Below are 24,309 nucleotides of genomic sequence, written 5' to 3' on the forward strand. Positions count from 1 at the left end.
ATGTTTTTCACTCCACCAGTCAGACTTGAAGATTTCCCAACTTTCCATCAACTCCTGGACACCAATTTTAATAATCAAGAATGTTCCAATTATAAGATCGGAGTTTGAATTCATGCTATTATTGACTAACTTCTCCCATCAAGGAAAGTATTTTGGCTGTTGTTACTTTGCTTAGCCATTGACCCAAAGAACACAGCAATTAACCTGTAAAGACAAGAACTATTCGTAAGATGCTGAAGAAATGTGTCTCCTGCAGGCAAGTTATGAAATAGTTAACTCTGCTGTTGCTCACAGTCTTTGGTTCTGAACAGACAGCCTGGTTTCACTGCCTCCAATACTTGAATGTGAAGAGAAAGCAGAAGTAATAAAAAGCTATATCCAAGTGTCTTGTGAGCCAACCAAAAAGATTTTCAAACCTGATTTTCCCTGTTAAACATCATTTGAAGTGACTTAATCCTTGGGTAAGCGTGCATTTTTGAGGAATGAAACGTGTTCTGAAGCTAATATTCTGAACACTCGTGTGGGCACAGCCTCAGTTAACACACAGAGTAGACAACTCACAAAGAACGATTAAGAATTTTTACGACCTCCTTTTTCTTGAGGTACAAGGTGGCACTGCCCTTTATCCCTACAAGAAGGTGGGTAACTGCAACAATGATAGTAAAACTCAACAGGGTATGAACTGGCACAGGCCTAGGTCTTCTGCAACTGGCAAGATTCAGAAATCAAATGCAAATGAAATCTAGTTATCTTGTAAGAAAGTTTCCGGCATTTTCCATGTGCTCACAACAGGCAAGCCAGTTCCCATCACACTGCCCTAAACAACCAATACACATTTTCTTGAGTTAATGTTACTCATTATGACACACCGCCTCTCCTCCCCAAGCTTCACATACTGCAATTTCATAAAACTCCACAAGCAAGATGGGCAAATGTACCAAAACCATAAAGTAATTCCAAATCACATATCATATTTCATATGCAGTTTTTTAAAAAACACAAACAGTATCACATTCTTGTATGCCATTGACTAAAAGTATCAGAGCCTGCTCTTCACTGGCTTGCTCTCCATAAGCACTATATGTAAGTTAGAGGCCATGTGGTTAATTCCACAAATGAAATACAGTGAGTAATTATTTCCTATATTATCCATTCTGAATAACATCTAACCTAGCTGCTCAAGATAGATTCCTGATTAGATAAGGAGGAAACATTTTATGTCATTAGCTATACAGTTTCGTCCTGTTGAGAAACTGCATTGTAATGAATACCAGATGAGTTTAAAGTACAGTAGGGCTCCAAACAACCTCCAAATCACATTTGTGTAGCCTGCTGATTATGAACAGTCAACATCTGACCTTCTACCTGTGACCTACTTACACAGTAGGTCTCGTCCAACTCCCCAGATTCCAATCCACTCTAAATTAATATTTATAGAGTACAATCACTGAGGTTCTTAAACTACATTTTTCCTATTTTCACCCATACATCCTATGAGCTGCCTAATTAAAAGCAAGGTTTTCCTTTTTCTTTCTAAGTCAGTTCTGGTGGAAACACAACAGGATTAGCCTAGCCTGGACTCCTGCTACATAACCAAGACTTGACCTGTGTCTTGATTAAATATTAAGTCACTGGGGTTGTGGGGGAAATTAACATAGCAATGCATTTTCCATTCTCTTCACAAGCCTCCCCAAGCACAGCCCAAGTTTCCTCCCAGCTTCTTTCTCCACACGTGCACAGGATCGTAAGTGAACCATGCTGATAAGGGGACAGCTACAAAGTTCTAACCTTTTTGAAACATACTGAAAAACATACTGTGAGGATGGAAGAATCTGGGGAGCTCAAATTAACCAGGCTCTAGCAATATAGCTATGCCTACTTGAAATTATTACACCAACTTCTATTTCCATAGACACACTGCCTACCTGGGGTGTGACTGAAATACCTCAGTGCTGACCTCCAGTTCACAGAAGACAAGAGTCATGGGGCTGAACTTCTCTAAAATCAAAATGTAGACGAGGCAAGAGAGCCAGAAGCTTGATTACTGAATTCAATTTATATAATTTGCAGCTGTTGACTAGGTTTACCCTCACAAAAGTTATAGGGCCATCTGCAGGTTCTATTTTCCCTCCTATCCTCCAGTAGGGACCCCACTTCCAAGTTTTGCTGCATAAACCGAAGCCAGGTAAATCCATCTCACTCACACACATAATAACAAAAGTTTGGAACTGAGTAGAGGAAAAAATTACACACAATGACTGTCAGAGGCATCCTTTGAAAATCACATTTAAGGCAGCAGCCCCTCGTTGACCCCAGGTTTCCAAAAGAAGGAAAAGGCTGTTTCTGTCTCCTGAATCTCTTTGATGATTTATAACATTCCATATATATCGCTCCTCCCCCAAGAAAGGGAATAAGCCCTAAAGCCAGTCCGTCATCCTTTCTGACATCACCAAAGGCCTGATTTCGTTCTCCCTGCTGTTAGCTCAGAAAACTGATTAGAACTGAATGTCTAGGCTGCTTCCTTATGCCCTTTTAATAAAGCCAACCACAGCAAAGAAAACAGAAATTAGTGGCAAGCACAGAGCTCCTTGCCACTGGGACTCACGGCAGCCTTTGGACAGGCCATTATGGCTGTCTGGCTCCAGCTCTCTTCTCAGTAACCACCACCCCCCCCTCTTGCCTGCCCCACACCACCCTCCAAGATCAAAGGCAGCACTTACTGTTTATAACATCCTGAGCAATCCAGGAATCCCAAGAGGTTTTTGTTACCTTTCCCATCCCTCATTGTCTCTGCTCCCCAAAATACTCTCTTAACGACACTGGCCAACTCTGGCACAGGCACATCCAGGAATTAGACCTGCCCCAAACGATGCTCCTCTGAGATGCCATATGGTTAAAAGCAGGGCGTGGGTGGCTCCAGGGGAACGAGGGCACAAGACTACTGGCCTCTACTTCCCAGCAACTGTGCGGCCAGCGCACAGCAAGCTTGTTGACAAGGAAACACAAAACGTTCTTGTTGAATATGTAAAAGATCCCAGGTACCCTACAGCAGGCATCAACAAGGACACGTGATCAGAGAGCCAGGGCAAAGCTCCGTCCAACCTGTTCCCTTCTGTTTTTCCCCTCTCTGAATGCTGCTACAGCCACTGGTCCTCAGGCCCAGCTTTCCCTTTTCGGTTAAAACACAAAGGCAGAGCAAGCTCTATCTGAGGATCGTTCTCATTCTCCATGCCCAGGATCACCAGCAGAACTCCTCTGCCTCCCTCTGCGTGCCCACCTCTTGTGCTGCGGGTAAGAGAGGCCTAAACACACAAGTCCTGGGGGAGCAGGGCTGGTCCTGAAAAGAAAGCCCTGACAAGGATCAACACCTCCCTACCCCAAGACACCTCTGTGCACCCGAGCTTTGTGTGGTCCCTGACGGTAATTCATCCCCTGCCAGGGATACACCTAGCCTGGAGTGCAGGGGCCCAGAACAAATGCCCAGGCAATCACAGCCGACTCAACAAGAGAAATTAATTCAAACAAAAATCCAAAAGATACATGCCAAGCCAAAAGCTCAGGGATTCAGAGGAAATGATCCAGTAAGAATTCTGGGCCCACTGGTTAACTTTGGAAAAACTCGCCTACACTGATCTTGCAAGCAGGGCAAAATCAAGAGGCAAACCTCTAGGTTTCCTAAAGTAAAGGTAAAAATTTGCTGGGGAGTTTTGGGGGAAATGACTTTCGGGGCAATGTCTGCTGAATATCTCAGATTTCAAACTAAAGCATATCTTTACTATGAATCCATTCATCACCCTTAAATGACTCCCCAAGTCACACCAAACCACAACCACCTCAGAAGCCAAACTATTGTTATTATCCTGAGAGATTTGCATTTTCAAGTAAAAGGGGGAAAAAACTGACATGCGCTATTGTTTCACAGACTGATTTATTTCTGAACTGGTTCTGAGTTGTTTTTTCCCCTTTTCTGAAGGGGGTTTCTTAAGGGGGACAGGAAGAAATTATTTCTGACTTTGAAAATTCTATTGCTAAATTGATAGAAACAAGTTGAATGCTAAGGCAATGTGCCATTTCTAATTATAAATAACCGGTGGGGAAAGGATGTATAAAAATCACAACTGCTAATACTTAGTGCCTACAGGGATTCATTCTAGCCCAGACACACTCATCTAAAGCCCCCAGCTACTCTAAGCTACTATTATCCTCTTTTTATTAACACAAGTGAGGAAACTGACGTGCTGGCAAGCTAAATTACTTGCCCACAGTCATTCCACTAGAAGCAGAGCTGAGATTTGAACTCAAGGCTTCAAGCAATCCTTATAACTGATCACACGGCTTCAAACGTTTGTTCAAAACTGAACAAGAGCTGGGCTCTTTTAAAGAGACTGATGATGGCATTCCAAGACAGACAGACAATCTGTGCAATGAGGAAATTCATTTTCCACGTCTCCAACAAGGAGTCTCACGGACTTCAAGTGCTTCACGTAAGAGCAATGACACTACTGGGGCCTCTGGGTTCACCACAAAATTCACCTGAGGTGCTGGTCTAGAGAGAAATGCCCCAGGCACAGCTCACTGAGCATCCTCTCCCTCTGTCACCTCGCCCGCAGGCACAGCCACCTGAAATAAGTGCTCCTTCTCTGGGAGCATCGTTCACAGTCCTCCAGTGCTCGAAAAGGGGAAAGAAATCAAGGTGGCTTTTCACTTTTCCCGTGATACTGATTACTGCCAGCGACAGCCCAAGACATCTTCACTGTCAAGCAGCACCAAGCATCAGGAGTTCCACCATCCTCAGCAACAACCCTTAAAATTATTACAGATGCAATCTTTCTTATAAAAGATTCCTAACTGGGAACCTTGGCTAAATAACAACAGAATCTACATTTCATAGAGCTTCTCAAGCAAGCAGCTCCATTTTTAGACTCAAAATGTGCAGAGGTCACCGTTTTAGTTGTATTTGTGGCATTAGTTGAGAAAACACTAAACATTTACAGAAAAGAACCAAACAAAGGCAGGGCCCTTGGGAATGAGCTCCAGCTCCAGCTAACTAAGTCTTCCATCACTAGGAAATCAATCTAAAGAGAAGATTCATTTTTAAAGCATTACATTCTTCTTTTATAGATTTGGGAGCCAAAAAGAAATCTGATTCCAAGTCAGTACCAGCCAGTGCTGGTGTAGGGACAGGATACCAGGCCCAGCTGGCACACTGCCCACCCCCACCCCCCACCCCCCCACAGGACTTGCTTTTCCCACTTCCAATTACAGTACCGGAATCAAGACTCAAACTGAGTAAGACATGAAGGAACTGGGCATAAACTCCACTCGTTTCTTCAAGGAACTCAGGACCAGCACGACTCATGGGGGCCCTGGAGCACCAGAAGCCACTTTATCTGTCTTGGACGAACCCCATCCTAAGCGTGAAGGTATTCCAGCTGCATGGCGGCTCCAGAATGAGCAAACTGAAGGGTCAAACTGATTCTGCTATGCTTCCCCTGCTAAGATCCAAGTTACATTTGAAAATGTAATGCTTTAAGATGTAACTTCACACAGTCCCTCTCATTGCCCTGGGAAGCTAGCTGATATCAGGCAGCGGGGGGAGGACAGTAAGGCGTCAGCTTTGCTAACCCACCCAGAATGGAGTGAAGTGAACTAAGTCCTAAGGGACCAGCTCGCCAGTCCCGACGCTCTGTCATCCTGCAGACTGTCCACTAGCTGGCGTCTTCAGGAAGCAACGACTGCAACAAAAACAAGTCTGCACTCTTCCTTCTGACAGAATCCACCTAGGGCAGGACAGTCTCTGGATGAGCGTGCCACTCGTGTGTTTCCTGCGAAAGGCTCTGCCGGGGCAGCCAGAAGTGAACAAAGCAGGCCAGCTGTGCAGACATTCTGCTTTACCAACACACTCCAGAAACCAAGAATAACAGCTGACAAATCCTTTCTGCCCATTTGTTTCACAGCCCCTCAACTTTTGGGTTCCCCTCTGCCATTCTGCAAATTCAAAGCTTCCTCTTTCCTCTCTAATCCAAGAGGCCTCCACTGCATTTCCGAGGGTCTCTAAGCCTCAACACACAAGAACCAAAGAAACTGCATGGGTTATACATCCAGTGCATGGCTTTTCATTCACCTCTCAGTATCATTCACTGAACTAAAGCTCTGCCTTGGAGGGCATGGCAACCCACTCCAGAATTCTTCCCTGGAGAATCCCATGCACAGAGGAGCCTGGTGGGCTGTAGTCCATGGGGTCGTCAAGAGTCAGACATGACTGAAGCGACTTAGCACGCATATGAGAAATCTTACACCAGAAGTCAGAAAGGGAACAACAGCACATCTCCAAGTACTATTTACTCATTTGCTCCTTCAACAAATACTTAAGAAGCACCGCTTTAGGTGCCTGAGGAGGATCTGTGAGCAAGAATAAATAGCTTCCTGCTCTCACGGAGTTTATACTCTAAACCGATGAGGCAGTAGCAAGCGTGGTATCTGAGCCAGTGGCACACGCTGGAAATAAGAGGGTGGCGTTAACACAGCAGCTGGCAGCGGAGCAGCAGTGAGGCGAGCGCGGCACGGGCCAGCCAGGGGCCACAGGGCCCGGATTCCAGCCCAGCCGGGACACTCGCGGCCCTTCAGCCAGGCCTGGACCTCAGGAGGCCCCACAGCCGTCCTTGCCTGTGAACCCCATCACCTGAATAGCTGCTATGCAGAACTGGTCACTTCTGTTGGCTATACCTTGGACCCAAACACAGTATTATTTCCCCCAAACAAGATACTGAAGAGCGTCTGAGCCCTCCCTGAGGGCTTCGGGAGCAGCGGGCCTAGGGCTGTTTGGGAAGAGAAAGATGAAGGTAACCACTCGCCCCACACCTGCCGGCTCAGCCAGTTGGGGGAAGGCTAGGATGGCAAAGGCACTGAAGCCGCAGCTTTGAGAAACCCCAAGTGGGAAGAGATGAGCTTCTAATGACGGGTTCTTGACATGCAGTGAAGTTTCTCGAATCACCAGGGACTGTTCCCACCAAGTCCACTTACTTTCAGTCCACTTACTTTCCTCCCCAGATTTGCAAGTCAAAAGACTAGCGGCACGGAGAAAAGACAGCACTTCTGCGAGGCTGTGCAGCACCCCATACACTAGACACTGACGGTCAGCACCGCCCCCGGACACGCCCCGGACACGCCCCCTTCTGCCCAAGCACTGAGGACCCGCCTGGCTCTTGACTTGAGCAGCACCCTGGTGCCACCTCAGTGGGGACGGCAGGTTTTCTCGGGAAAGATGGCTCTCTTGAAAACGTGAGGCCACAGTGAAGAGGCCCAGAGGCCAGCTCTGTGAGAACTGCGCCCCAGTTCCCAGGATTTACGCAGAGCCTCTGGGCCGAGGTGGAGCTGGCACACTCCCGGATTCCCAACCCAGCCACCATCCTGCCCACACCCCAGCCAGGACACCTTCTCTAAACACAGCACTTTCTTCATACGGAAAGAGAGAGAAGTTACAGCATACACCAACCAGGCACACAAGAGCCACTCGGACAGGAGGATGGGACCTTCCCGTTGATGAAAGCTAGGTCAGCAGAGACCAGGAGACAGTCTCCTGCACCCCAGACTCCGTGACTCTTCCCTACCTGGGGTCGCTCTGGCCCACCTTTCCGCTCTGACCCAAGGCAGGCAGGCAGAGCACTTCCCTGGTGGTCCAGTGGTTAGGACTCCGTGTTCCCAATGCAGGGGACATGGGTTCGATCCCCGGTTGGGGAACTAAGATCCCACAGGTGCGGCCAAAAAAAAGGGGGGGATATAAAGAGGTTACCAAGGAAAGAGACAGCTACCCAAGCTGAGCTCTGTGATATTCAGCACTGAATTATCTTCCCCACAAATGAAGTTTCAAAACATGAGACACAAACAAAAATGTCCATATTCTGTGCAGCTGCACGCTGCAGCCTGTGTTAAGGGAGAGACACCAAAGGGAAGAGCGAGAAGTCCGGTGCGTCCTCTTAGCTCTGAGGCTAAGGAACAAGGCGTGGGTCTGCTGAATTGTCTGCTTGTTTCCCTCCCTCATCGGGAGGGGTGAGCGTGGAATCTGGCTGGATCCGCTCCCCAGGTACTCAGCTTCTTCACTCTGTGAATGCTAAACCTTGTCTTAATGCCCAGTTAAGAAATGGACTCTCCGAGCAATAATGGAACCACCAGACCCTCTGAGGAGGAAAGACAAGAGAAAGAAAACCACAAAGAAAAAAAGACTATTCGGCCATAAAAGGGTAGAACTTATTGGTACAAACAGCATGTATGAACCTCAAAAGCATTCCAATGAAGAGACCTAGACACAGGATTGCTTCCATTCTCATGAACCTTTACAACACTGGCCCAGACCTGGCGGGGGGGATCTGTCAGCAGGACCTCTCTGAGGGGACAGAAGTGTTACATATAATACCAGGTCTGGGCAGTCACCAAAACTTACCAAAAGGTGCGCTTGCAAGAGCTGCAGTTGTAAACTGAACTTTGAGAAACTTTTTTAAAGACATTTGAACTAATTTACAACTGTTTTCAAGAAGAAGAGGGGAGGTGCAGTTGTGACAACTCACTGGGTTAAACTGATTTTTCTGGAAAGCAGCCACCCGTGTTAAACACAAGTCAATGCCAGAAGCCACACCTTGGGTGACACAATTCAGGGACTGGGTCCAAATGTGGGGAAATTCCCCCAAGTTTGAGGCTGTGAAAAGTGACTTAGTAAAGAAATATTTATGACAGAAACTCCCTGTAAGGCCTTGGGATATTTAAAGAAAAAGCAGATTTCACCTTTTAAAAAAGAGAGAAAGTCACCTTTGTACAAGCTGAATCAGATACGATTTGTGGTTTATGTTAAGGGATTTGCTTCTGTGCTGGGCAGAAAAGCAAATTCAGTATTGACCTGTGCTGAAAAAAGGCTTGCTCAGATGTCTTCATCCTTTTTCAAATCCAGTGAGGTCTCAAACAGAAGGAGGCTCCCCACAAGGTGGGCAAGAAGCAGGAGACCAGCACCCTCTTCCCTGGGGAAGGCCATCCAACTGGGGGTGGGGGGATGTGAACCCCTGCCCCAGTCCATGCTCCACAGGGAAAGGTCTGAGAGAAATTACTTCACCAGAGTTCCAGAAAGTGCTATGGCAAACCTCGGCATCCTACAGGAACCCAGCCCTGGCACTCCCATGACAAGAACTCCACGAGGGGTCTCATAAGGGGACTCAGGGCAGGCGGCCCCGCGGAGACACAGAGCATCGGAACCTGTTCCCAGCAGCCCACAAACCAAAGTCAGCTCAGTTTTTGGCACAAAATGATTTACAAATCATCCTGGCAGGCGTCACATCCAAGAGCTATTTTTAAGACAATAATTGTGGTCTAAATCTGGTCAGAGAGTCCTGGGTGTTTGAGGTTAAATCCCACCTCCTGGGAAGGATCAGTCAGAAGACTCAGGCCCATTTCCATCCCCAGCTCTCCAGAACCACCTGGCAAAAAGTACAAAGAGAGCAGCATGGCTCACGGCGTCCTGAGAACCCCGTCACCAGTGTTCAGGGCTCTGAACCACTCTGTTCCACTCACCTTGCATTTTGCATGTAAATCACCATTTCAGTTTTGGTTGGGGTAACATGGGGGGATGAGGGGTGCACTTATTAATGCTATCTGTAAATGGTAAGTTCAGCAGACAGTATTTTCCACTGTGACTAGTCATTTGTTAAGAATACCGATTTTGTTACTTTTATTCTGTAAAGTGGCTACAGCAGGAAGCATTGCTTTTACACTGTTCCGCAGGGTTACGATAAAAGCTCGTTTTCATGTATTTTTACATAAATCACATGCTCGCTTTGCTCTAACCAGTAGCAGGGGGCAAAGGCATCTAAGCAGCACTCTTAGAAATTAAATTAGCTATCTGGTATTCATCCATTTCACCAGAGACGCCCAGCCCAGCCCCACCAGTCCATCTGTGGAAACCCTCCCTTGTTTCAATCCACAGCTGGATAAGCGGCTTCTCGTAAGACACAGCGACTCTCTTTCTTCCCAAAATTTTAGATGCCTTTCTCTAAAAATTACACTGCAATGCATATTTCTTGGAAAAAATACAAAACTGCCTTATCTCGACCATTGCTCCCTCTTCCCAAACTCCTACATGATTTTTCACAGTGAGACCTTCCATTTCACTCTTGAAGACACTGCTCTCTCAATCCCATCTTCATCAGCTGAATTCCTATCCTCCAGGTGTCTACACTGTGACATCCAGGAAGTCTGAGTTGTCCTTCCAAACTGTGCCCACAGCATCCTGGACACCTAGTCTATCAAAGCACTTGTCCCCACCCTCTAGAATAACGTCACAGCCACTGTTCACTCCTGAGTGCCTGGCAGATGGTAGATCAATAAATATTCCTCAGATAAACAAACAAAAATTAAACTAAACTTATTCTGATCACTCAGACAAAATACTGCTGGTTTTGGTGTGCATGTATTTGTGTGTGTTTCCTCCTACAGTACTTTTCCTAAATAAATACACTCTTTATTTGAATTATTATAACCACAAAAGATTAAACTCTACATACTATTTTGTCACTTGCTTTTTTCACTTACTACATTATGTCATTAAATATTCTTGCTACCGGAGCATTTTAATGATTGCATGGAACAGATGTTCACTAATTTAACCAATCCCCCACTGGTTACAATTTTTCACTGTGATACACAGTGAAATACACTTGATACACAACCCTGTGGCCAAGTCTAAATAAATTCCTAGAAGCAGAGAGGCTGAGTCAAAACGGTATGCAAAATATTGCACGAGCTCTAGTACACAGAGAAAGCTGAAAATGCAGGTTATCGATTTTGGAAGGATTCAGACAGGATCGCCACAACCAGAAGGAGGAGCGTTTAACTGGCTGCGGAAACACAGAGAAGATGGTTTAGCCTAGAGAAGATGAACACCAAGTCTGTTAGATGGGAATTATGTTTATTTAGCTCCTTCTGAGGATAAGAAAGCAACCTGAGAAAGAGATGGCAACAGCATGGAATCTTCCCAAAGAGCTATCCAACACGACCCTGTGTGGCTTTAAGCATTGAGGCTGAGGCAGGCAGGGATCCTGGCAGGGGAAAGACGGGGTCGGCGTCATTCGTGTTCACCTACTACTGTGTCACCCCTCCGGAGGGCTCCGCACAGTGCTCTTCAAGTGAGACCGGAGAAAAGCCACGAAACTTTTCCTGTGTTGCCCTAACTATCAGAGCACACAGCATACGGACTGCACACAAAATGCTCCCAAGAGAATCAATTTCCCCAATAAGCAAAAAAGTCCCAGTCGACCAAATGATGGATTCAGTCATTGACAACAGCAGTGACGTTTTGTCTTTGTGAAATGGGGAGGGTCTCACTTAGCCTCACAGCTTAAGGCCCTCACTGTAATATATGTAATAAGAGCAAATGACTCTAATGAAAACATTTGTTGTAATTGCCTAATCTCTGTTTTTTACAGAAGGAAGGTATTCAACAGATCAACTGTCACTATTTAACCACAAGGGGACAGGATTATCTCTTCCTCAATTTTTACCAACGTTCATATGTAAATGAAGTAAGTTTCTAAAAGATACCTTCTTTTAAAAAAAGGAAAGTCGAGGAAGGAGGAAAATAATGCTGTGTTTCTGTTTAAACACAAGTTTCTTTAGAAAGGCAGGGGGATGAGTGAAGTGACAAGCTGAGTGCCAGCATCAAGTTCTGGGGGACAATAAAAAAAGGCTCAGGAGTCTGTGAGCTTGGCCCCTTCTGACTTCTGTTTCCATATTCCACATTCCTATCACAGAGTTCACAGCACCATGCAACACAGATGCTCTAAGAATCATACGGGTTAACACATGGAAAACACTGAGCCGAGCGCCCAGCACACAGGAAGTGCCACTGAACTTCACGCCATCAGTGTCATCATTTCCATGTGTACTTAAAGAGAGGGACGAAACTCATGAGAATAATGCAGGGCTCAAGGAAACAAAAAGGCTGGTGAAGAGATGACTTTAAAAATACAAGCAGTCCACCTTCTGATAGTTCATTTGTAACCGGCTGTTTAAAACTCAGGATGCATTTCATCATAACAAGGGTGTTTCAAGTGGTGGTTGGGTTCCCAAAGCGACACAAAAGAGTTCAACAAGACTCACTAGGATTTCAGGGAAATGACTGGAAACGGCCAAGGGACATTATGGGGGAAAAACAAAACACAAAACCATTTCCCTGTGCCAATTCAAAAGACTGGGAAACCTCAAGGAGGGACACTGGACGGAGACTGTTCTGAAGGAGGAAAACTGTGACAGCGTCTCCAGTGTGGCAAGCCGTCACTCTACTGGCTCCAGAGAAAATAATCAAGTTTTAAACCACAATGGCTGGGAGTCTGGATTTCTTGGACCTTATGAATTATGCACTATAATGAACTGGGCATATTAACTAAAACCAGGCTCTGCTCTCCTAGGATATCTGGGCAATGGATGTTATTTCTCATTGGCTACTAGTGCTAAGTCTGAAAGTCAACTAATCACAGAATCAAAGCGAGAGATGAGCTAATGTACAGAAATACACAAAATCTCCCCCCTCTCCCATAAACAAGTGTTCTGGATTCACAGCAGGCCACTGTCAGAAAAGGAGAAACACCTAGAGCAACCTCCAGCCTCAAATAAATACTACGTAATGAAATTCCAGAATGGACAAGTCCAATTTCCTTGTGGGTGAGACACAAGCGTTTTGTATAAACCACAACCCCTTCTTCCAAGCAGAGCTCCAAGGAATTTTAAAGTTTGAATGTAAAAGTTAACGGCCATCGACTAAAAACAGAACAAAGAAAATAGACATTTAAAATTCAAAGCAGAAGGATGAGGTGAGGAGAAAGGATGGCGCCCACCTTCCCCACCTTCATTCTGTTCTCCACCCCCTTTGTCTCTCCAGCTTTTGCTTCTATATTCCTTTACACCGTTGTGCTATCTGTCTTTCCCCTTGTAAAAGGTCTTCCTGGGCCTATGTCTGTTTAAAAGTCCAAACAATTCAAAACTAAACTACAGGTAACTTTTCTTGGGAGGGGCTGATAAGATTGTTTCTTGATCTAGGTACTTCAACTTGAAAGTTCAACGTTTCTTTAAAGCATCTGAAAACTAGTTTAAAAGAAGGTAGCATTCTTTTCAGTTTCTCAGAATTTGGACTAAATGGAATGATCCTTAAGGTCCTTAAGCCAAGCCAACAACTCCTGCCTCGTTTTTTAAAAAAATATTTATTTGTTTTTATTTATTTATTCATTTATTTGGGTGCACTGGGTCTTAGTCACAACCTTCGGAATCTAGTTCCCTGACGCGGCATCGAACCTCCAGTCCCCTGCATTTGGAGCTTGGAATCTTAGCCACTGAACCACCAGGGAAGTCCCTGCGTCACTGTAATTTAATTTTGTGGTCGCTGCTGCTGGAGTTGAGTACATCAACTCAGAAAACTCTCAGGACACAGCATACAAATACACACCAAATACAACAACCTGACTGCAAAGCACCCAGAGTGTCTGCCATTTGTGAATCTCCAAGTATGAAAACCGAAGTTAGCTGCCAGCAGAAACTCTGAACACTGAATGCCTTGAGAAACTGCTGCTAACTGCTACAGCTTTCAAAAACCTGACATTTAGAAAAGAAATCTATTTGGTCCCACAAGTGGGCCTCGAGAAATGTAAACTGAGTTCTTCTTTGCATTTTAAAAAATGTTGCCAACAGACTGGTGAATACTAGGAAATTCTTAACCTGAAAATGTTCAAAATGACGTGTATGTGTATATATGTATATACTGTGCACAGCACAGTACCCTAGAGAGATGGTGAGACCTCTTTGTAAACATTCATACCCTGCCCAAGTAATTCCTGAGACTTCATTTGAAATGTAAGCACCTCTCTTAGAGACAGAATGTTAGGTACTGAGGGAATAATCCAGAGAGATCAGGGAGAAAACCAAGGCCAGGAACCCATAAGACCCCCTTGAACTCTGTTTACTCTCAGTCAACAAGGACATCTGCTCCTGGCCTGTTAGCCAACAGCGAGGTCACGGTCCAGGGGGAAATAAAATAAGCTGCTTTACTCACCCTTCCCCATCCCGGCCTCAACCTAACCTCCTCCCAAGATGGAAACACCACCAGAGAAGAAACCTAGTGTTAACTCTAAGCTGAACCACGGTGAAGAAGAAGGGGCTGGGAACGCGGTGAAACGGAGGAAGTACCCAAGGCACCGTGAGGTCTATCTCCAGAGTAAAGCAATGTCACCAGCCTGCAACCCCCTTTCCCAGCCAGGCCCCTGGGGTGGAATCTGCAGGAATGCACCCAGATTCAACCATAAGAGGAAGCCCCATCGCAGTGACCTCACAGAGGGGGGTGTGTTCAAGAGGACTATCCAACCTAAGTAGACAGTTTTTAAGTAGTTCCTCAAAACTATTATAACCAATGCTAGCAGTATGGCTACTGTTCCAAAGACAGAAGGCCTTACAAAAGCGAGCTGCCATATCCTTGGACGGGCTTATTTTCCAGGTGGAAATTATGGGCAAGAAACCCTGGACCACTAACCCCCAGGCTTGTGCTCGCTCCCAAGGGGCACTCAAGAGGCTGCAATGACCCCAGGACAGATTTCTGACGTTCCAGCCAAAGTGGTCTGAAAAAGCCTTCAGCTAAGAGAAAAGAGCCAACTGAGGGGATGAAATACAGTGTACAAGCTGCTGGCCCACTCTCTGCACTGCACCAGGAACACCTGGAACCAGGCTGTCGCCACCAGCACATGCTCTGTACACACACAACTCAAGGCGAAGCTGAGCCTGCTTGGCCGCCGGCCGTCATCTAGGAACACAGACATTTGAAATGTAAGCCCAAGAAACTGTCCAGGGCCACCATGGAGGACAGGATCCTTATCCTTATATAGGATAAGAGCAGGATTCGGGGCAGAAATCCACAGAAAAGCCTGTGGACCAACAGGGAAAATATTCAATAAAATATCCGTTGATTGATTTTTTAAGAGAAGATTAAAGGGTTAGAGGAGGAAAGGCCAGGGAACAAAGGTCAAAAGTAAAGCATCAGTCATCCAGAAATGGGCATCTCTGTAAAGGGCAATCTGATGATGGTCTGGCTGCTGCAGAGAGGGCTATACCCTCAACAGCTGGCTTCTTCCAGGGTCTGCAACCTGCCAGCCTGGGAAAGGCTACTGCAGACTGGGAATCCTCCAGCTTCATGTTATTCCTCTAAAGAATGAATGAATGGTCAGCTCTCTGGGACGCTACCAAGAAGTACAGGCTCATCTCCCTCAAACTCTAGTGAGGATCAAAAACCATGTCTACCCTCCACCACCGACTTCAGGAGGCGGAAAAAAGGAGGTATGGACGGCAAGGGCCAGACAAGAAGAGAGAGCCAGGCTGGCTGGTTACCCAGGGGAGTAGGCACTGCCTCCTGCTTACTTACCAATGGTTACAGCTCTTGACACAGACTAACCCCACTGGGGAGATAATATGATCATCTCATCTGAAGAAACTGAGGCACAAAGAACTTAGGCAACTTGCTAGAAGTCACCCAGCTTGAATAAGAGGCACAGCTAGGATTGAGACCCAGTGCTCCAAACCATAAACTGTGAACTGAGGGTTCAGTGCTGGGTTCAAGGTTACCTATCACTGAACATACAGCTGGGATTCACCCCAGGTAAACCAAAAAGAAGGCACTTAACATGAACAACCGGAGAAGGCAATGGCACCCCACTCCAGTACTCTTGCTTGGAAAATCCCATGGACGGAGGAGCCTGGTAGGCTGCAGTCCATGGGGTCACTAAGAGTCCGGCACGACTGAGCGACGTCACTTTCATTTTTCACTTTCATGCCCTGGAGAAGGAAATGGCGACCCACTCCAGTGTTCTTGCCTGGAGAATCCCAGGGACAGGGGAGCCTGGTGGGCTGCCGTCTATGGGGTCGCAGAGTCAGACACGACTGAAGCAACTCAGCAGCAGCAGCAACATGAACAACACATAGTAGTGTCTGCACCTGAAACAGCAGTGTCCAAAGTCAGAAATATCTACTCCCTTCAATAAGTGCCCGTCCAATGAGATTACCTAGTTTAATGGTGACGGGATTGGGGACTTTCTTCAGGGCAGGATGTTGAGGCCGGTACTAAAAATAATACTAAAGATTTTAGTCACAATTATTTAGGGGGTAACTTTCTCCCAATAGATCTTATTTGACTGGGCAAAGAGGGTGACAAACATTTTAAATGGGTCCTTCCAATATGTTAATAAAGCAAGCAAAAGGGCTGAACTTAAGAACAATCAAGCCCTAAGGATAAAGAGCCAACGCCAGCAGCTGCTGGGCCTCAGACCCGGCCCCTCCCCAGGCGCCCTGCTCAGTATAGTCTGGGAGCCGCCTGGCATTCTCAAGCCCTGAACCATAACAGGGATGGCAAATAAGATCCCCAGGTGATTCCCATGCAGGTCTGAGAAGTGCTGCCCTATATAAGGATGTCTGTGTGCCTCAGGACAGCATCACACTTTCTACCAGAAAACAAGTGTAGGCACGGAAGTGAAGGCATCAGTCAAAGATGTGCCACAGATTCCTATAAATTTTCATTTATAAATTAGAATTAACCTTTTTATTCTGCCAAGTGTGAGCAAGAGGAAATTTATTGAAAATTCTTTGTGGTTCACAACTGCCACCAATTTTGAAAATTAACCACCAGAAATCCTGTGAGCACAATGTGTCTACTACTATTTGATGTTCTCTCTCTTTGCATTAAAACTGTCCCCATCCTGGGCAATGAGCAAGAAGCCCCATTTCAGTCAGTTGTATAAGAAATTCTACTTGAACTTAAAAAGTGAATCACTAAAAAAATGAATGAAGCTAACAAAATTTTTAAAATATAGAGTAAAGAAACAGGGACCACCTCCGAATCACCCTAAAGCATATACACATACCACGCTAAATATCACAGAGGCAAAAGCAGAACTTGGGGCATTAGGTTTTCAAGCTAATAAAGCTGCAACGAACAGCTTTCTTCATCACTCTTAAACATATTTGTAAATATTATAAAATGAAGCATGTCATGGATGGATGTTTGGATGTCATGAATTGTTACCTATGTATGTGAACTTATAAGCCATTTTTCCCTATTTCAGATATATTTTTCCTTAAGTTACTAGTAACTCAAAAGGACACACCAACATACAGCTCACCAACACTGACAATCTATGTTAATCATATTTTTACTACTCCAGAAAAATAAGGAACTCTCCTTATTACAACCTAAGTCACCAAACCAGACATTTCCTTCACAGGCTAATAATAAAACGTGTCCATCAACACACCAAGGGGGCAGCCTCACTTCCTGATCTGAATTTCATATTCAAGTATCCATGTAATTTCCCCTACCTTGCAAACGTTCAGGAAAACCATGCATTCTTTCTTCCTATTAAAGCATGGTGGGAAAGAAAACAGAATCATCCCACACAAACCACTCTCAAGAGCTTACAGGCTGCAGTTAAATCTATACAAGAAATAAAATTTGGCCAACATCCCTCATTTAATGTGATCCTCTCACAATGGGAGATGGATTGCAATTATCCATTAATGTAACCTACCCTCCATAGTCAATAAATAAATGTCACTCCCTGTCACTCAGATGAATCCTGAGTGAAAAGGCTAGAAAGAAATAAAGATATAAATGAGATTCTGTAAATATCCAAGGAACACGCTGATGACTGATTTCAAGCCAAAATCTCTAGAACTTGTGACAGAAAGTAAAATGCCTGTGATTAATACAGACTTACTTTTAATTTTAAATGCATTAAAGTTACGCTAACATTCTCACTGGTCTCTGCAGAGAAAAAAATTTAAGTGAAAAAAAGGGCTCAGGTTCCAATTTGCTAACTTAAGTCACACCCTATCATTTTGCAAGCTTTCCTCCTTACACCACCCTGCTGTGCCTTTGGACTTTTTAAAGACCTGGGATTTGAGTAATTATAGCCATTTCAGAAACGGTTACTGAAAACCTAGCTACCTATACACAGCTTTAAATGTCTCCCTCTAAGTCCTCAGTTTACAGGGAGACTATGTAGGGAGTAATTCTGTTCTTTTACACCCAGAATCTTTCCACCCCAATACGGTCTGCTTCTTGTTTTACCCAAATTCACTCACTGAGGAGTTACCTACTAACTGGTATCCCTGATGGGGTCTGGGTAACCCTAAGTCTTCTGTAGAAACTATTTCAAATTAAGAATGCAAGATCTGGGGAAACACCAGGGGACGGCCTGCTCCCTTTCTCCACCTGTCCCCGTCTCTCCTCCTCTCTCTCACACACGAGCGGCAGCAGTGACAACACAGGGGAGCCTGGTCTTCACAAACAGGCTCCACCATCCAGTAATTGGTTCATAAATTTTATTCATAACTTGAAACAGAAAGGGCTGAAAATGAGCAATCTGTGATCTTAAAGGTTGTCATTACTCTCTGGCTGCAAGCGGTTAAAAAAGGCCTTGCAAGCTGGTGAATTACAGGTCCAGTTTATGAGCTCAATGAGCTCAGAAGCAGCACAGCATCTCAGGAAGCGCGAGCCAGGAGGGGAAGGAGGTCAGCTGCAAGCCCAGATGGACTGAAGCTCAGTGTCACTTATTCCATCCCAGTGGAACGGTCCTTCCTGCTCCCAAGCCCTCCAGCCTCCGTCACTGCACAGAGCACAGCTTTAAGATGGAGACATCTTTACCCGTATATTAGGCATCTTCCCCTAAAATGTATTTTGGGTCAGACCTTGCCGACTATCTTTAAACAAAGGTTTCCACATGTTCATGAGATAATCAGGAAAAGCACATCCAACCTTCACTCCTGACGAGTTTTCCAACAGGTTTTAGTCCTCATAGAACAGTTCCAGACTATCCAAACCTCAAATGGAGGTATAAACATCTACACTCTGGACTCAGTGGGTTTTTCCATACATATGCTGGACTAAATTAGACACCACATCCCAGAACAATCTGGGATTCTGTGTATGGACATCTCAGAACCCGCAGGTTGAGGACAGTGATGGGGGTGGTGTGGACAGCCACCCTAGGGAGTTACTGGGAAGCTCACGCCCACAGGACCTGAGATCCGGGCAGAACTGAACTCCAGTCTCTTAAGGGGCATCAAGCCAAGTGGTGATCTAGAGAAGCCTCAGTGATCAGCCTCAAGGCAAGCGAGTCAGACCAACAGAAAATATGATTCAATGCAAAACGCCTTATCTCATTCCCGCACGCCCACGCCCACCTCTGAAGTGAGGAAACTAGCAGAGGTTGCCTCAATAACTTCCGGCCCAATGAGGATTGCTCTGGAAACTACAGCAGAGCCATCCGTATGGCTCCCAAGCTTCAGTGCAGTGGGGGAAAAGAAAAGGGAACAGAGACACCAAGACCACGGGTCTGGGCAGAACGAGGTGGACTTGCTTTTATTCCCCCTCACAGACCAGGAAACCGCACTTCTGAACGCCACTCCATCCCTTGTCTAGGCAGAATATTCCTTGCTACAGCAAAGGGAAGAATACCAACTTCAGAGTGCTGATGGCAGGCTTAGGGAGTACGGCAAAAAGCTGGGCCTCAACACGTTTTGCTCCCTCTAAAACCACCACCTAACCCCTTCCCAAAAAAGGGATTCTGACTCCCTACCCCCACAGACCCACATCCTCATGACTGCACCCAGAGACAGATCAATACCGTATCTTCCTGGTGTCACACACACCTGGACCTCTCGCAGAGTAATCTGAAATCTGGTTTATCCTACTGACACCCTCGTTTTCACAAGTGAGTTTCTGGCAGCAGAGCGGTGATTAGAACACAGTTGATGCACTTTACACACTACTCTGGTCTTTCCCAAAGAGCATTCCAGAGAACTCTAGGTCCAGGGATATTATGCAAAATCGGGGTTCACTGATCAACTAAGTGTGAGGCGCGTCGGCCTTACGCAGGTTTCTGTCCTTTAGCCCTGTTCATGTGCACTGTGATTCTCCTTCTCTAAGAATTCTGACCACAGATGCCTCCTTCCCCTGCTCCCCCAAAAACAGAACAGATTTCTCAGAACCCAAGTGGGCTACACCATGGTGCTTTGTCTCACTCAGTTTTGTTGGTGGTTTGAGTCAGGTCTTCGTTTGGGGAGGAAGGTGTTTTTCTAAGTAATATGTGAATGAATGTTCACTGTAAAAGTGCTGAGTACGTCGGGTAAAAACAGGCGTCTGCTCAGAGAAACTGAAAAAAGGCAATTGTCCTTATTATCCTTGGAGGTTTCAAGTGTTCAATTAAGTTATTAAGAGAACACAACTAGAGAAACTCATGGGATGTCAAGTTCTCACTGTAGTAGTGAACTGTTTGACCCTTAACAGAAATATGGCTCCATTACAGATTGTCTAACAAAAACTAGCAGTTACTTTTTAAGAAAATATTTCGACTACTAGGAAAATAGATGGGAGCCCAGACAGGCTATCCAATAGAGCACATCAACGAGCTGAAAAAAATGATCTAAGCTACAATTCAAATACAGTTTATCTTCTATTACACTGTGATCACATCACTTCCTGTTGTCATATATGAGAGAGAAGTTTGATCAAGTCCCCCAAAACCTCTTGGTTAATAAGTTTCTGCAGAGGGTTCCTGAGCAGAGTCCTTTAAGAAAAAAAGTCTTATACTGTAAACGTGATTTAACTGTCAGATCTATCTGTGCACAGGTCTAATAACCGTGAAAGTACTAATTTTGCAGTACTTACTCTTTTGTCACTTACGCTTTTCCAACTTCCTGAATTTCCTGTGATACATATATGCTCATTTCAAAGGGAAAAACATTAACATGTTACATTCACTGAGAAAATACAGGGTTCACTAAATAACCTAATACCTGATTTTTTTTAACGCCCCTGCCAATTCTTACAGATCAGTAGGGCTACCACTAGTACTTGTGGAAAGGCTTCCGAAAAGCAATCAAAGAGGGCTAGGACTTGCCACAGCTGCAATCCAGAGGGAAGAATAGGGATGCAGCGTATTTACTGACCCTGATGAGCAGAGGCCAAGTATCCCCCAACAAGACTTGTGTGCCATATGCAGAAGGAGAGTCCAAGGAAGGGCGGAACATATAAAAGCGTAAGCAGATCAACAGTAGGTGAGGACAGCTGACAAGAACTATCAGGTTGAAACTCCTCTGAAGATGCTTTAGTTTAACACAATTTAGGAATTCTGAGACTTGCTGCAGCTACCCAAACTGGGAAGAGACACTTCAAAAATGGAGATGGTCAGAGGATGTAAGTAGCGGCCACAATATGGAGACACCTGGGATGCTATCAACACTGCAGTGTAAAGAGAAATGGAAAAAATACATATTTAAACCTTAAGAGCATGAAAATCATAAAACCGTCAACATACATAAAGCACTAGGAACGTACAAGAGGAGGCTGGAGGACCTCACTGTATCAGCAGGTAAGAAAGTGCTTGGCTGGGTCACTTTGATGCGCACCTGACACTATACCAACATTGTGAATAGGCTATGCTCCAATAAAAAGTGTAAATGTTTTTTAACAAGTAAGAAAGTGCTTAAGGAATTATGGGGACGTGTTACAGGGATGCAGGAACAGGAAATTACAAGGCTCTGAAGCTGAATCTCTAATACTTGGGTCACCTGATGTAAAGAGCAACTCACTGATAAAGACCCTAATGCTGGGAAAGACTGAAGGCAAGAGAAGGGGAAAACAGGATCAGATGCTTGGACAGCATCAATGGATGGCTGGATGACTCAATGGACATAAGTTGAAGCAAACTCCAGGAGATAGTAAAGAACAAGTAAGGCTGAAGTGCTGCAGTCCATGGATTGCAAAGAGTTGGACACGACTGAGCAACTGAATACAACAAAATTAAATTTCCTCACTGATGACTGTACTAAGGTTTTTTGAGAGAACGTTCTTATTTTTAGGAAATATATTCTAAGTACTTAAGGATAAAGCGTTATTATACCTGCAACTTACTCCCAAATAGTTCAGAATGGGGAGGGGGGAGGAAGTAGCGGGGAGGGCGGGGACAGAGAAGCAAAAATACAATCAAACATGGCAAAACAGTAAATGGCAGACCTTCTTCGTACTATTTTTACAACTTTTCAGTTAAAAATAACTTTTAAAACCTACCACAAAGTAACTAAGTGAGAAAGAGTCACTTGGAGTTCTGAGATGGGAGGATATCAGAATACCCCACCTTTAGAAAGATATGCTGCTGCTATCATCTTTGGCAAAATCTGTAAGCTCAAATAATCCAAAAATGACACCATTAGAACACACACTAAAAATGCCCAACTGCACTAACTTATGCCAAGAAGTGTGCCAAGAATAATAAAAGACAGCATTCACTTCAACCTAGTGAAAATGTTACTGACAAAAGCCTTTCTTTTTATAGGTTACTTCAAAGACAAAAGGAGACTTCTCTTTACGGACTGAAAACAGCAAGATTAGAAAAGCAGACTGGCGGGGGGCCAGAGGGGAATGGAGCCACACACACTTTCCTGACCCCGCTCATCTAACTGTTCAAGCCCCAGCCTTTTACCTACCTTATGCTTATCCTTTGTAAGACACTGCCTTCCTCTAGACCTCCCCGAGCCACCGTCTCACTTCCACTCCCACAAGAGTTAGGCACCTCCTTCCTGAAAGCTTCCAATATGGCCTGTGTGAGTCCTTAAGTTCCCGGAGGTATTATAGCCAGTCTGTGTACCTGCCTCCCCTGCTTCCCTAGGGGCTCAGTGGTCAAGAATCACTCGCCAATGCAAGTTCCGTCCCTGGGACAGGAAGACCACTTGGAGAAGGAAATGGCAGCCCACTCCAGGATCCTTGCCTGGGAAATCCCATGGCCTGAGGAGCCTGGCCGGCTACAGTCCACGGGATCACAAAGAGTCAGACACAACTGAGCATGCGCGCGCGCACACACACACGCGCACACACACACACACACACACAGATCCTCCATTACTACCGATCACTGCGCGCGCGCACACACACACACACACACACACACAGATCCTCCATTACTACGGATCACTGCACACACACACACAGATCCTCCATTACTACAGATCACTGCACGCACACACACATGTCCTCCATTACTACAGATCACTGCACGCACACACACATGTCCTCCATTACTACTGATCACTGCAATACCTGTAGGGGAAAAAACGCACGTGACCTAAACCCAAACACAGATCAGCAATCACAAAGGTTAATGACACTTCAGGACACTCCAGTCCAGGGACCCCGAGTGAATGAACTAGGGCAGGTTCAAAAGCATTAAACACACTTCAGGCCTAGGAAGGGAACGGCATGGCTCTGTATTTTCAACTATTTCAAAATCCTGAGCATTTGGGCAGTAGAAATTTAAAAACCGATAAGCCTAGAAGTAGCTAGGTAACCTTCTTTAACCAGTTTCTTAGACTGTTCTAGGGATACACAGCTTTCAAACACAAACTACTTTCCAGGCTTGGTCACAAATAACAGTCCTGAATGCATTCACCAGATTACTGTTGATACTTGCACATGGAAGTATTCCTAAAATGATGTCCTACCTTGAGTTAACATTACAGCCTAACTTCCAAGTGACTCTGGATTTCACAGTGTTAATATAAGTATCCCAGGGGGCTCTGTGGTGCTGTTTGGAGCAACAATTGCTGGGGAGCAGCAGTATCACATTTCTGGGAAGTCATTTGGCAAAACACAAGAGATATATTTTTAAGATGTCCATTTCCATTGACCTAGTAATTGTGTAGTTCGTCATATATCCTAAAATAGTCACAAAATTTGGAAAATTGCAGCTACACATACATTCAATAGTTGCCTTCCCATTAAACTGTTATTATGGAAGAAAGAACAAACATAAAAAGCCTCATCTCACAGGATTGGCAAACCTGGGGAAGACCTCAGACTCACTCATTATGAAAACCTAAAGTGAAGGGGTTGATTCAGAAGAGCTGGCATTGAAGTGGCACCAAAAAATTGTTATTATGGAAAAATCACATGAGGAAATGCTTATGATGATATCTAGCGGAAAAAAATAGAGAAACAAAATTGTATATGCCATAGGCAAAGAACAGCTGTTGAAAAAAAACAAACAGCGAAACATTTATACCAGTTGTGTGGGGCAGTGGAGCTAGGGCTAACTTTTCTGCCCTTCCATGGTTAGCTTCTGTGTTGCTTATAAAGTTTTGTGTTTTAATTATTTTAAAATGCACACGTGTGTGCAGTAAGGCAGCAGTCCAACCCCGAGCCAGGAGGCTGCCTGCCCACCCAAAGCACTGCCCCAGGCCACTGTGATC

At 45.1% G+C, this 24,309-nt stretch overlaps 1 protein-coding gene across 9 annotated transcripts in view; it reads right to left on the bottom strand.

The window, feature by feature from the left end:
• The window catches only part of JARID2 (jumonji and AT-rich interaction domain containing 2), a 230,643-nt gene that overhangs the window by 168,915 nt on the left and 37,419 nt on the right, over positions 1 to 24,309 (bottom strand). For 2 of the 9 annotated variants that reach the window (XM_060403775.1, XM_060403773.1), the window contains exon 1: positions 1 to 24,309. This exon is cut by the window's right edge and continues 19,260 nt beyond it. The exons of the other annotated variants lie outside the window; for them this stretch is intronic. In XM_060403775.1, the coding sequence (XP_060259758.1) occupies positions 1 to 114 (114 nt within the window). In that variant the 5' untranslated portion in view covers positions 115 to 24,309. 9 annotated transcript variants of the gene reach the window in all.

Source organism: Ovis aries, chromosome 20 (assembly GCF_016772045.2).
Source record: "Ovis aries strain OAR_USU_Benz2616 breed Rambouillet chromosome 20, ARS-UI_Ramb_v3.0, whole genome shotgun sequence".
NCBI classification, from domain to species: Eukaryota; Metazoa; Chordata; class Mammalia; order Artiodactyla; family Bovidae; genus Ovis; species Ovis aries.